Here is a 14,062-nt window from a genome sequence, read left to right on the forward strand (position 1 = left end):
CGACTCAGCGACCTCACGGACTGCAGCCTGCCAGGCTCCTCCGTCCATGGGACTTTCCAGGCAAGAGTACTGGAGTGGGGTGCCATTGCCTTCTCCCATTGGTCACTTTGAGCTTAAACTGACTTGGACCACCATCCCTGGCCTAGTTTTTCCTAAACAGCCACTAGATGGCAGACTGGTGTTAAGCAGGAATCAAGAGCACATGGATGGTGCTAGTGGTTACAGAATCCACCTGCCAATACAGGAGACCTAAGAGACATGGGCTCCATCCCCAGGCCAGTTAAGGTACCCTAAAAAGGGGAAAGCAACCCACTCCAGTACTCTTGCCTGGAAAATCCCAAGGACAGAGAAACCTAGTGGGACACAGTCCCATGGGGTTGCAAATGTGGAACACCCATATTAACTCACAATGACGACTTTACAGGATTCACATTCCCAGATGCAAGACCTTAGACCCATAGCCCAACATTCGTTTGATTCTGTCAACCCAAGCTTGAACAGCCAAGGTATACTGAGGTCTCCGTCCCCAAGAAAGCTTACCTAAAGGCAATCCAGTGTAATTAGGCTTGATAAGCACAACTGTTCAGAATCAGCTTCTGCCTCTCAAGTTCCTGAGTTAAGGCTGGCTATGATTTAAAATGAAATCAGAATTAGATGCCCAATTTCTCAAACTGGATTACATGATGGGCAAAGGCCCTCACCATGCCAACCTTAACAGCCAGCTTCACAACACCCAACTCCTAAGCCTCAAGTTGGGAAACAGAAAAGCCTCTGCCAGTAGATTAACAGGGCTTCACAGCAAGATGGTCTAGTTGCACAGATTGTTACCTGTTATCCATTTCCTTGCCCAGTTTTTGCCTCAATGTTCTCTAAACTGTGTCAACCACAAGATTTACTGAACATTTGAGCTGCCTGTTCCCAACCTATGACACCACAAAGCATCAGTATCTACAGTTCAAACTGCATCAGTAGTAAGACTTAACACTCAGAATACAGACTATGTCAGAGTATACTGATGGAAATGTTTATGTTTTCCCACTTTACCTTAATTCAAAGTCTTTAAGCATTCATTTAGGTTGAACAATCTAATAATATACTGTTATAATGTTTAGCCAGAGAAATAATTTCCAAAACCAAACACTTACTACCCTTGTAAAAGCAGAGTCAGACAACTTTATGGTGCCAATTTTAAATACAGTTTTATTTAAGACATTGCATTTTTCCACTTACAATACAGTGCTTGTAAAGTGCAATGTTTTTCCATGTGCACACACATTCCATGTTCAAGTATCAAGAATGCCCAGTTATTTACTATAGCAGCTCAACTTCATAACTGCCACGGGATTTGCTACAAATTTGGGTCCTTCCATGTTTTGTGTGGAACAATGCTAGATCTATGCTAGGCTTGCCTAATCAACCTCTTCAATAGTGGGCCCAGAGGAGGCACCACCTGATGGAGGAGCTCCACCACCAGGGAAGCCCCCAGGCATTCCTCCTGGCATTCCTCCAGGCATGCCTCCTGCGCTCTGGTATAGCTTGGTAATGATGGGGTTGCAGACTTTTTCCAGCTCCTTCTGCTGATGTTCAAATTCTTCCTTCTCTGCAGTCTGAAAAAAAAATAACATTCTATTACCATAAATTGTTTAAATGGAAGGTTAAGTTTGATACAATCAACCTGACACTAAATAGCATTTAGGTTACATTGGAGGTCTTGGGTCACTCAGACATCCAAGGAAGGAATTGCCAACACCTAGTGTTCTGGTGGAAACCGCGAATGTTTTGGACCATTCATCACTGTGACCTCAATTTATAAAACCAACCTAAGTTTTTGCTAAAGCCCTTAAGACACAAAACCCCACACCCTCAAGTTTCTAGCAATAATTGCAAACCTGGTTCTTATCCAGCCAGTTGATTATTTCATTACACTTGTCAAGAATCTTCTGTTTGTCTTCATCATTAATCTTGCCCTGAAGTTTCTCATCCTCAACAGTAGCTTTCATGTTGAAGGCATAGGATTCAAGCGAATTCTTTGAAGACACCTTATCCCGCTGCTTCTCATCTTCAGCTTTGTACTTCTCTGCTTCTTGAACCATGCGTTCAATGTCTTCCTTGCTCAAGCGGCCTGTAAGATTAAGTAGTGTTTTACGTGCAATCTTTTATGCAAGAAATTAACAACTACCCTGCAACTCCACTTAGTAAGTGTGATCGCTTGGCTAAATACTCTTCGGGAAGCAGAAACACTTTTTTTTGGGGGGGGGGGAATAAAACCCAAACTCCAACCTCTTAAAACAAGATCTCACTACACACACAATATGTAGCCCAAACTCACCCTTGTCATTAGTGATGGTAATCTTGTTCTCTTTCCCTGTGCTCTTATCCACAGCAGAGACATTGAGAATGCCATTGGCATCAATATCAAAAGTGACTTCAATCTGAGGAACACCACGTGGGGCAGGAGGTATGCCTGTGAGTTCAAACTTGCCAAGCAGGTTGTTATCCTTGGTCATGGCACGCTCACCTTCATAAACCTACAGAAATTACATTCTATATTACACAAGAAAAAAAACTCGGTTTCTCTGTTAGCTTAAATTTGGATAAGCTAGATTAGGCAAGACTGATCGCTCAGACATCCAAGGAAGGAGTTGGCCAACACAGGATTTCTGGTGGAAACTACGAATGGTTTTGGAATCCATCATCACAGCAGAACAAATCCTGCCCAATTTTATAGCAGCTCAAGTAAGCCAAACTGAGCCATCTTACCTGAATGAGCACACCAGGCTGGTTGTCAGAGTAGGTGGTGAAAGTCTGCGTCTGCTTGGTAGGAATGGTGGTATTGCGCTTGATGAGGACAGTCATCACTCCACCAGCAGTTTCAATTCCAAGGGAAAGAGGAGTGACATCCAACAGCAGCAAGTCTTGAACATTTTCAGATTTGTCTCCAGACAAAATGGCTGCCTGAACAGCTACATTAAAAAAGAAATTATTTTTTAAGGAAAGCCACAGTTGAATTTATTATCTTACTAACAATTCTCGATCGCTCAGACATCCAAGGAAGTTTTGCCATCATTAGCTAAAGCTTTTGGTGGAAACTACGAATGTTTAAAAATCATTCATCACAGCGAAATTTAGCTTAGGCCTCGTAACTGTTTAAAGAGATTACCTGCACCGTATGCAACAGCCTCATCAGGGTTGATGCTCTTATTCAGTTCTTTCCCGTTGAAGAAGTCCTGGAGAAGTTTCTGAATCTTGGGGATGCGGGTTGAGCCACCAACCAAGACAATATCGTGGATCTGGGACTTGTCCAGCTTAGCATCCCGAAGGGCTTTCTCCACAGGGTCCAGGGTGCCACGGAACAAGTCAGCATTCAATTCTTCAAATCGGGCACGGGTAATAGAGGTATAGAAGTCGATTCCTTCATAGAGGGAATCAATCTCAATACTGGCCTGGGTGCTGGAAGAGAGTGTGCGCTTAGCACGCTCACAAGCAGTACGGAGACGACGGACAGCCCTCTTGTTCTCACTGATATCCTTCTTGTGTTTGCGCTTGAACTCCGCAATAAAATGGTTGACCATGCGGTTGTCAAAGTCTTCTCCGCCCAAGTGAGTATCTCCAGCTGTAGATTTGACCTCAAAGATTCCATCCTCAATAGTGAGGATTGACACATCAAAAGTGCCACCACCTAGATCAAAGATCAGCACATTTCTTTCTGCTCCAACCTGAAAGTTAAAATACAATTAACTTATTTTCATCTGTTTGTGATGACTTAATTAAATCAGTTTTGACTCAGACATACATAAAACATGTATGTACCTTTTTGTCTAAGCCATAGGCAATAGCAGCAGCAGTTGGCTCATTGATGATTCGAAGTACGTTGAGACCAGCAATAGTTCCAGCATCTTTGGTAGCCTGACGCTGAGAGTCATTGAAGTAGGCAGGTACTGTGACAACAGCGTTGGTAACAGTCTAGCGAAAAGATTAAAACAAGTGTTGGAAAAAAAAAAAAAACAAGTGTTGGATATGCAAAGATACATCTTCACCATTACTCACCCTTGAGTCAGCCAGAACCCCACAGTCCCAAGAAATCTGGTAACCTCCACATCCTCCCGCATATGTGGCTCACCTTCCCAAGGTAGGCTTCTGCGATTTCCTTCATCTTGGTCAGGACCATGGATGACACCTCCTCTGGATAAAAACTCTTTGTCTCTCCCTTGTATTCTACTTGAACCTTAGGCCTGCCAGCATCATTCACAACCATGAAGGGCCAATGTTTCATATCAGACTGGACAACAGCATCATCAAATCTTCGTCCAATAAGTCGTTTGGCATCTATCAAAGATATCAAATACTAATTGTTACCTTGAATCTCACTGTACATCTTTTCATTAAGAACCCATCATCCTGACTAAATGCCTGTCAAGTTCATATAATTGAATGGATTCAACTTCTGAATACCCATGATACAATTAGATTTTAAAAGGATAATCAAGTTTCCTACAGGTTTTTTCTTATTCTCAAGGACTTCATGGCCGCCTCACACTTAACAGTAACAGCTTCTTAAATTACACACTGCCTAAATCCTTCAATTTCACAGTAAAATTAAAGCTTACCAAAAACCGTGTTGGTGGGATTCATTGCGACCTGGTTCTTTGCAGCATCACCGATCAATCGTTCGGTATCAGTAAAGGCGACATAGCTTGGGGTGGTTCGGTTCCCCTGATCATTGGCAATTATTTCCACCTTTCCGTGCTGGAAGACACCCACACAAGAATAGGTGGTGCCAAGATCAATGCCAACTGCAGGTCCCTTAGACATGGTCGCTAAAGGAGAGGGAGAAAAAAACACGTGGTTAAAAAAAGCGGATTAAGCATTAAGGCATTTACCAAGTAAACGCAACCTGCTATGACCACTCTGAAAATTGTACTTAGCATCTCACCCAAGAAACTGCCCTTGTCAGAAATAATCACGCGGGAGAGTCACAGCAAGCGTAAAGTGCTGCAGTAAGGTTGCCTTGCCAACCGCGGAGGCCACCGCCGACAGAAAAACCAGCAAGGAGGGTCTCTTCTGCGGCATAGCGAACACGTGGTCCAGCGCCCCGGGCTGAACCTTAGCCCTGCCTCCTACCCGTACTTAACGCCGCAAGGCCTGCAAATGTCCGCAAATGCCCTGAAGCCCCCTCCCCCATCTTGGGGGCGAGCCAATGACGACTTCCTCTTTTAAGAACACTGGGTCTTAGAACAAGGAAACTGGGAGCCGCCGACTCTTAAGACGCTGGCTCCACGCCCTATAGACGGGTGCGACCCCTTTCTCACCGCATAGCTTCCCACGCCGCCTTCCCTCCGTGCCCCGCTCCTCTGTCCCTACTGGAACACCGGGCTGCCGCCTTCCCTCGACAACAAAGGCCCCCTAATCCAGGCAAAAGAATTGCCACACAGCCCCTGCCTGAGATGCTCAGAAAGTCCCGAGCCCCCGCAAATCCATGCAGCCTGCAGCGGCCTACATGCTACCAAAAAACCATCGGAAGAAAAAATACGTAGGCCTTACTTACTAAAAGCGTAGGGCCGGCTCTGCTGAAGAAGTCAGCAATCTGGAATGCTGCCGGTGCGTCCAATGAGACCGGTTTCCGCCCGCCGCCCCGTCTCTTATACCCTGCCTCAGAACCTTCCAGAAGGGGTCCACCCCTGCCGGTGCCCATCATATCTTCCTTAGCCAATGGGGGCGCGGCCACCTCCACAAGACCCAATGACGAACCCGGCTCTACCGCTCAGACCTCCCTCTCACGACCGCAGCCCGCCCCGCCTCGCGATGACGTACTCACCGCAGCGTTCTGGAACTTTCATTCTCGCCCCCGCTCTCCGAATGGCCCCGGGGAAAGGGAGGGTGGGGCCGACGGAGCCCGCGCGCGGGAGTCCTCAGTCACCCCTGGCGGAGGGCTGCGGTGGGGAGGAAGGGCGCATCTGCCCCTGCGCATGCGTCCCCAGAAAGCTCAGGCGGAAGGGACGGAAAGAGGGGGAGGAAGCGGGGCGGGCCAACCTGGATCCAGCCAATAACAGCAGCGCGACCCGCAATCCCGCTCATGCGGAACCATGGGAGCTAGAGCGCAGGGCCTGCGGGGAGGGGTCCAGCCGCGGGAGCCGGGGAAAGAAGACGGAAGTGGAGCGAGGACAAGATGGCGGCTAAGGTTGCGCCCCTCCCCCACCACTCTCTTGCCCGACTCCCACCTTGGCCTTATGGGTGATTTTCTAGGACCTCCCGGAGGCCACGCACCCACATAGCCACCGTGGCTCTAGTCTAGGGCTGATCCAGAGCGGCGGAGTCGGACGTTCCTACCCCAGGGCTCTGCGATGGTAACTTGCCCAGTGGCACCCAGATCTAGGGATGGAAGGAGCCGGCCAGCCGCTGTGGCGGAAGGAAGGGAAGTTGCGGGTCTCGCCTCTGCGCAGGGTGCGACAGGTTAGCCGCGCAGGCCCCTAGCACCTCATTTCATGGAAGCTGGAGGCCGGCTGACCCCGACGCAGAGATTGGAGGGGTTCGACTTCTCAACCTCCGGGGTCGGATGCTGTGTCTGAATCCTCAGCGAAATAGATGGCCAAACTCGCTCTTTGGAGCCCTGATGCCTCTGCCGCCCTTAATCTCCCGCCGAAAATAGATGGGGCTCCTCCACCCGCCCGGGCCCCCGCACTTTTCAGTTTCGTTTTTTTTAAAGAAAAACTAGGGAGTTCTCTCCTTGTAAATGATCCAGGCGTTAGGAACCTGGCTCCCGGTGGCCCCGTGCCCTTGTATTTAGACTTCCTGCGCCTCCTGTTCTCAGTAATATGAGGTAATATATTTCCTGCCTTGACTTTCGTCAAAAACTAACCGAGCGACCTGGCAGAGAGGCGTTGAAGATGTTACTGAACGCGTGGAGCGCATAAAACGGTACCTAGAATTTCAAATTGTGGTGCATGGTGTGGTGTTTGGGGCCTTGTTAAGCCTCTCTCACCACGTTGAATGCTTTCCAGTGTGCTCTTTCAAACAGACTGTACTGTTCCTGTTTAGTAGATGAGTGGGCACAAATAGGCGAAAAGGGTTTTTTAAGACTGCCTAGCAGAACTTTCAGTGGTGTGGCTGGAATTAGAGACGTCTCCAGACTTAGAGAGAGGCTGACAGAACGGGGTTACCTTGCCCTTGTCAAAGCCAGTAAAGCCTAGAGATAGAGTCGAATATTGGATCAAAGGATTTTCTTTCTGTATTTGCCTTCTGGAGGGAAATGTGGGCTTGAGTCCATGGAGGTACACACCTAATTTCTCCCCATTTTTCAAGGAGCTCCTTTTATATGATGCTTTCATGGGGGTACAATGTGCCTTCATTTGTTATTCAATCATCAAGACAGTTCTCTGAGATAATAGCATTCGTTGCTGTGTTAGGAGAGAAATGAGGTTCAGAGATGTTATTTGTGGGAAGTTAAACAGCTGGCTGAGCTAGAGTGGAGCCTAGCTCTTAATTCCAGATTATTTGGTGTTTTTAAATTAGTAATTTCCTTCCTGGAAGCTCATGTAACTCGAACTGCAGAAAGCACAAGATGTGTGCTGAGGCAGGCTTTTTTTCAATTTTATCATCTGCAGACTTCCTCTCCCCACCCAACTTATCAAGTACAATGTGAACCACACCCTACGTTTTGCAGGTTTTTAAACTTAGCTCTGAACTACCTGCAATATATGAAGCAGTGGAAGATAGAATGAAGGCTCAACTCCACGGGTTTGGGGAATTGCGCCCAATAGCAGTGATTGCAGAAAGCAGAGCAGATAAGCTTCCTTTATGGTCTCTGGTCATTTTCAAAACATGTTCAAGGATTCAAAGACTTCGTTTTAACTAGAATGAGTCACAGTTTATGTATTTAAAGTTCAGATTATGATAAATGTCCTGTCTCCACCTCTTTAAAATGCACAAGGCTTCAAGGACTACAGTCAGTACTGGAGTCTGAACCCTAGGGCTTCTGGCTGGGGAAGAGGGTTATGATCTACATTTTTTGAGTGCCTGTCACAGGCCAATCATTATTCTAAGGGCTTTGTATATATTACCTCATTTAATTTGGTAACTTTTCCCCCCCAGATTTGTTTGAACCCCTTAGTGTGTCCTTTTTTATTGGTACTTCACCTTGGCATAAAATATTGCTTATTAAATATTATTTGTTATTTTGATTAAGTCCTTAAGGGCAGAAACTGTCATGAACTTTGTCATAACTTTGCATGTCCAGGACTACTTAGTATCTTGCCTTGTGAGAAAAAAGTGCTTGATTTATTTGTGACTAAAATCAATAAATAATACATCATATGCAGTCTGAGTTCTTCTTTTCTTCACTTGGCAGCAAGCTAATAAACAAATTTCCAGTGCAGATTATATGAGCTTCAACCTCCCCTATAATGTCACCTTCACTTATTTATTTTTAAATTGCTGACACAGATGCATCAGTAATAAATATTTGGTTTTCGTGATCAAACACAATCCCATTGACAAGGCAACTTGAAGTTAAAATTGAAATATAAACAGCTTAACACCGGAAATCAAGCAAAATTATATGTCTTTTTGCAATGGCAGTTTTGAAATTCTTTTTATACAGTGTTAACAAGAAAGGCATCATTTAATTATTTTACAATTTTAAGTTTAGTGTATATATATTTTATTGAAATGGCTATTCTCTAAACATCCACATCATTCCATCTGTATCTTCTTTCTACAAATACCTTTTCTTCTACCCTCTATTTTATCTTTTTGTTTTATATTAAAGAATCGAATGTATTTGACTTGCAAGGTTAACGGAATATGGTTTGACACCAGTAATGGTTCAAACTTTATTTTAAACCCGAGCCTGTCATATCTGAACCCAAAAGCCTGACTGAAAGAGAAGCAAGCACACCATCACTATTAACACTTCAGTATCTTATCTCAGAATCTTCAATTCCTAGAATTTCTGATTTCAGGTAATAATTTGTGGCATTTCTGTAGATCTCCAGTGTGAATAGATTTCCAAAATACGGATATTCAACTGGTATTTTAGTCTTCTAATAACTAACCTGTTTAAACCTTTTCATGCAAAAGGGACTGACTCCTACCTGCAGAGGCATAGGCAGGAACCCTTAGGTTCAAAGGTAATGAATAATGATAAGAGCAAATTGCTAGTGATGGCACTGCTGCAGCTGCCACAGAATACTCAGTTTGGCTCAGATACTCTTGGAATGAGAATTCTCTGAATTACATAGCAGAATTGATATGTCGCCTGGACACCACACAACCAGAATAAGTTTGTGGAGTAAATAAGAAATTTATATCTTACAAGGAGGCAGTGTTAGTGTAAGAAGCATTCCAAATATGCCAGCCCTCTTAAACTAATGGCAGACGTTCTTTGCTTCCTCAGTGTCTCATTTCCCAACTTTTTTTGGCGGAGCTGTGCTGCTTGTGGACTCTTAGTTCCCTGGCCAGGGATTGAACCAGCACCCTTGGCAGTGAAAGCATAAAGCCCTAACCACTGGACTGCAGGGAATTTCCCCCAACTTTTTTTTTTAGAGGAAGACAAAACTCAAAATGAAACTTAGTCAAGGGTAAAACCCGCCTCTTAAAGGACTTTAGAAATGCATTTGTAGTTTGTGAGAATTAGAAGTAAAAATGAAAACAAAAATGGGACAAAATCCTAGGTCAACTTTTCCCCTTTAAGCACCTGATTCCCATTTTAGAAACAGGGCTTTCATCGGGACTTTCCTGGTGGTCCAGTGGTTAAGACTCCTTGCTCACAATGCAGGGGGTACAGATTTGATCCCTGGTTGGGGAACTTAGATTCCCAAAACAAACAGGGATTTCATCACCACATATAGCACTATTTTTCCTTTCTCATAGCCTGCTGCCTTTTTAACAATGTTTAATTATTTATTACTTCTGGCTGTCCCACTCACCTACCAGGACTGTAGTTCCCTGACCAGCGACTGAAACTGCACCCTTGGCAGTGAAAGCAAAGAGTCCTAACCACTGCCCTGCCAGGGACTTCTTGGCCTTTTAATAATAAACATTTTGCTCTACCAATGGTGACCTGTTGACATTTGCTTTAGAGTCTTTGAAGGGCTATTTCAGGTTTGGCATTCTTGCCAAAGAATGAATTGTAGGATGAATTTGACTAGCAGAGTAGTCAAAACTATTAAAAAGGCAAGTTATTGTATGGGAGGCTGCTTTCTTTTTATTTCACAGACCCCACCTTTCTTCTCTCATGAGTCAGCTCTTGTGAGAGCTATTCTGGTGAATCATTTCCGCGAATATTTCCAAGATGCTGACAATATTTAACAGGCACTAACCCAGATCCCCCTGCCACCCACTAGTTATCCTCACCATCTCTTCCCTAAATGTTCATTTCCTTTCCTTCCATCCTAGAGTTAGGCTTCCTTACAGGCTAAACTGGGAAAGGACTGAATTTCTGTCTGTCTCAGCCTCTCAGGAGGGAATAGTTTGATGTCTATGCAGTGCCACCAGGAGATGTTGACAATCCCTGATCTCTCATAATTTAAGGCCTAGAGTCAATAAAAGTCCCCCGTTCACATCCTTCTCCTGAAAGGAAAGAAATGGAGGAAACTCCCAAGTTTGGTGCAGTACTGAACTTCTGATGACACTCCTTGACATACTAAGAGAAAACTGATCTAATCTCCCTTTCTGGTCTACTCAGTCTTGAAATTCTGATTTCATACGTTCGCAGAAAGAAGAGACTGTAATGGTTTGTTGGATAATCTTCCAGCATCCTGAAAAGACCTTTTCTCTCAAAGACTTCCTTCTAAGGAGACTGTTAAATGTTAAAACACCTAGTTTTCTTGCTTCTTAGATACCCAGCAGGAAATCCTTAGAGACATCCACTTTGAGGGAAAAGCCACAATAATTCCAGCATATATTTCTGATATTTGTCAGTGGCCCTCTGAACATAAAAATGGAAAGTTATTCACAGTCCCTCATTACACGTTTTGAACTCCTTTTTTAGTTCTTTTATGGTTCAATATAAGTAGGAAGATTGACAGTGGATTATTGGTGTTCAACCAGTAAGTCGTGGAAAAATTCAGTCATTCTCCATCTCCCACTATTTCAACTCCTCTTGAAATTAATACCCAAACTTTGTGGTACATGAAGTCAAGTCAGGATAGAAGAGACATGTTTCCTTTTCTGGAGTTTCTCATGGTGCAAATAGGTGTAATATAAGGCTGTAGGTTCTGCTTGACTCTGAATAGTCATAATAATTCAGTAGGTTTGCAGAAATGCATAGAAAATTTATGAACAACACCTCGTTTCTTGACAATGGTGAGTCAACGTGTTGAAATAAAACTGCCCAAGTGAGAAGTTCTAAGTGTGTTCACTTCCCCTTTCCCCAACTCTCTCACCATGGCTCCTGGTCCCCAAACACCCAGATTTGGGCCCCCATCCCCCCCCCCCCCCCACTTTGGTCTAAAGGCACAGTGAGGTGCCTTTTTGGAGATGATCAGCTTACATCCTTTTCCTCGTTTGGTGTCATGTAAGAAAAGTGTTCATTTGAATCTGTTCCGTGCAGTGGTCGCTGCTACTTAAATGACCCTTCGTTGGGCTCGAGGCGGGTCGTGTGGCTGGTGACTGAGCGGCGATGACCAGAAGAGTCCTGACGCCTGGGAAAAGCCGGCGAGTCAAGTCCACTCTAACTCAGACAGTTTGGAAGGCTCTGCTCTGGCTGGGGATCGTGCTGGGGGTGTTTTCTGCTTTGGTCAGGGTAGCGTGGGGGGCTTTCTTTGGTTCAGAACCTCTGGCCTCCGGCCCCAGCGGGCCGTAGACGTGGGCGGCCAGCCCCGGCCGGCGCGCCGCCTCGGCGCACGGGGTACGCTGGCTGCGGGAGCCGCTGTTGGCGGTGGAGCGCGTGGAGGAGGAGCCGGAGCGAGAGCTTCGCGAGCCCGAGGAAGAGGAGCTGGGCTTCACCAGGCGGGCTTTCGGGGCTTCCGCATCTTCCCTGAAGGGGAAAAACACCAAAGATAGATTTTAGGATCACAGGATTGTGAAAGTTTCCGCTCTGGCTGAGGCTGCCCCATCCATCAACTCCTCAAGCTGAAACCTCGAGTTACCACTTAGGGAAATATGGACTCTCCCTGCATCCTGAGCCCTCACGTGGGCCCAGGCGGATGTGCATCCCCAAGGTCAACCCTGTGACTGGGGCGCGGGGTGGGGGTCCGGGAACTCCCCACCTGGTGTCCACACAGCACTCCCCTCGACTCGGAGTCTGCCTGCAGAGGCTCTTTCAAGGGCCATGAATGGGCTAGGCCCATTCCTTTATTGTATGGCTTTTATAAGTGGAAGGCAATCAGAAGTAACGTGAAGTTTATCTATTAAGTCTCTGTTGCAGATAGTTTCACAAGACAGTCAAGGTAAACCGTCCTTCTGCCCCTGGGCTGCAAGTCCTTACCAACCATAATAATCCTTGTAACAGATTCAAGGTTATGAGGAAATGGGACAGTTTTGTTGGCTGGTCATTATGGAGCTGGCCCTAGGAAGGTAGCCTAGGTGCAGAAGGGGATTCTGTGGGAGATTTACCGAATTTCATTTGGTCTCTCTTCTTCCTCATATCTCTTTTTGTCTTTCCGTCGGATCAACAGCCACACCAAGAGGAAAATCAGCAGGGCTCCGGCCACCATACCTGTCACTGCTCCCGCAATCATGCCCACGCTCTGCACATCTGTTTTCTCAGAAACAAAGCAAAACCAAACATAAGTTATGCAATGCTGCTGCTAAGTCACTTCAGTCGCGTCCGACTCTGAGCGACCCCATAGATGGCAGCCCACCAGGCTCCCCCATCCCTGGGATTCTCCAGGCAAGAACACTGGAGTGGGTTGCCATTTCCTTCTCCAATGCGTGAAAGTGAAGTCGCTCAGTCATGTCCGACTCTTAGCGACCTCATGGACCGCAGCCTACCAGGCTCCCCCATCCCTGGGATTCTTCAGGCAAGAGTACTGGAGTGGGGTGCCATTGCCTTCTCCGAAGTTATGTAATACCTAGACTTTAAATACATAAAGCTTTGGATGAGTATTTCCAGATCTTCATATCTGTCTCCCTGAGTTCCCCACTTACCTTCTCTGGGTGTGTATGACTATCCCTCCTGCTATCGATGGGGAGCAGGAGAGCCACCCTAAAATATGCCTTGTTGACATTAGGATTATTTGGGGCTGATTAGGTTTTTTAATATTTGTTATTTATTTGGCTGCGCCGGATCTTAGTTGTAGCATGCAGAATCTATTAAATAGTTCCCTGGTCAGGGATGGAGTCTGTGCCCCCTGCATTGGGCACAGAGTCTTAACCACTGGGCCTCCAGGGAAGTCCCTAAACTGATCATTTTTGAGCAACAGCAAACACTAGAGAAGCTCTGAAAACAGTAGAAGTTACCCGCTGTAAGGGAAATTTGCATTTATAAAGGAAACCTCTGTTTGGTTCCCTCATGGATAAAATAAATTTCTTTAGGGGGCTGTAAAATTCACACATACTTGTAAATTTAGAGTTAGCTGCAACTGTTGAAATAGTCCTTGGCAACTACTGAATTTATTTCAGTGATAACCACGTCCTTCTGGAGATGAAGCTTTTGACCAGACTCTTACCTGTGATTAAAAATGTTTTACAGTGAACCACAGCGCAGGGACAAAACCACACCAACACTTTGGGTACTTACACCGCACGGTCACTCGCACCACACAGCTCTCCTTCCCAGCCTCATTGCCGGCTGTGCACTGGTAGAGCCCGGAGGAGGACATGGTGAGATTCTGCAGCAGGACGCGTCCAGGGTGGTTGTAGTCTATACAAGCAGAAAGATGACCGTGATCCCCCAGTGACAGGTCTGTATTTATCGTCTACTTTATTGTGTCACTGACCTAAGATCCTATGATACAGTTTGCCAAGGATGAGGTGATAGAATTGATCCAGAATGTGGGAAGAAAGGTGGTGAACATTCTTTTAAACTGCAGTGCGCCCTCAAAAGTCACAAAAGATTCTGAACATTTAAGGGATACTAAACACAATAATTAGAATGGATTTATAGAGTACATTTATTCCTAAT

At 45.6% G+C, this 14,062-nt stretch overlaps 2 protein-coding genes and 2 non-coding genes across 4 annotated transcripts in view; all 4 read right to left on the bottom strand.

Annotated features, from left to right (window-relative positions):
• Window positions 1-1,173: 1,173 nt before the first annotated feature.
• HSPA8 (heat shock protein family A (Hsp70) member 8) lies at window positions 1,174-5,971 on the bottom strand. Its single transcript, XM_043482141.1, is given in 10 exon segments — window positions 1,174-1,501; window positions 1,503-1,607; window positions 1,890-2,122; window positions 2,330-2,528; window positions 2,761-2,963; window positions 3,161-3,716; window positions 3,811-3,963; window positions 4,121-4,326; window positions 4,608-4,817; window positions 5,816-5,971. Coding segments are annotated over 10 exon segments (1,989 nt in total). The 5' UTR covers window positions 5,838-5,971; the 3' UTR covers window positions 1,174-1,399.
• Window positions 1,717-1,800, bottom strand: LOC122450709. The gene has a single exon (XR_006272201.1). It is a non-coding gene; the product is annotated as a small nucleolar RNA SNORD14 (small nucleolar RNA).
• LOC122450708 lies at window positions 3,035-3,122 on the bottom strand. The gene has a single exon (XR_006272200.1). It is a non-coding gene; the product is annotated as a small nucleolar RNA SNORD14 (small nucleolar RNA).
• Window positions 5,972-8,397: 2,426 nt separating the features above from the next.
• Window positions 8,398-14,062, bottom strand: part of LOC122450004 (CXADR like membrane protein) — a 98,585-nt gene continuing 92,920 nt past the window's right edge. Inside the window, exons 5-7 of the mRNA XM_043482142.1 lie at window positions 13,679-13,801; window positions 12,553-12,694; window positions 8,398-11,974 (exon numbers count right to left, since the gene is read on the bottom strand). Coding sequence (XP_043338077.1) covers window positions 11,674-11,974; window positions 12,553-12,694; window positions 13,679-13,801 — 566 coding nt within the window. The 3' untranslated portion in view covers window positions 8,398-11,673. The remainder of the gene's footprint in view (window positions 11,975-12,552; window positions 12,695-13,678; window positions 13,802-14,062) is intronic.

This window comes from Cervus canadensis, chromosome 11, assembly GCF_019320065.1.
Source record: "Cervus canadensis isolate Bull #8, Minnesota chromosome 11, ASM1932006v1, whole genome shotgun sequence".
NCBI classification, from domain to species: Eukaryota; Metazoa; Chordata; class Mammalia; order Artiodactyla; family Cervidae; genus Cervus; species Cervus canadensis.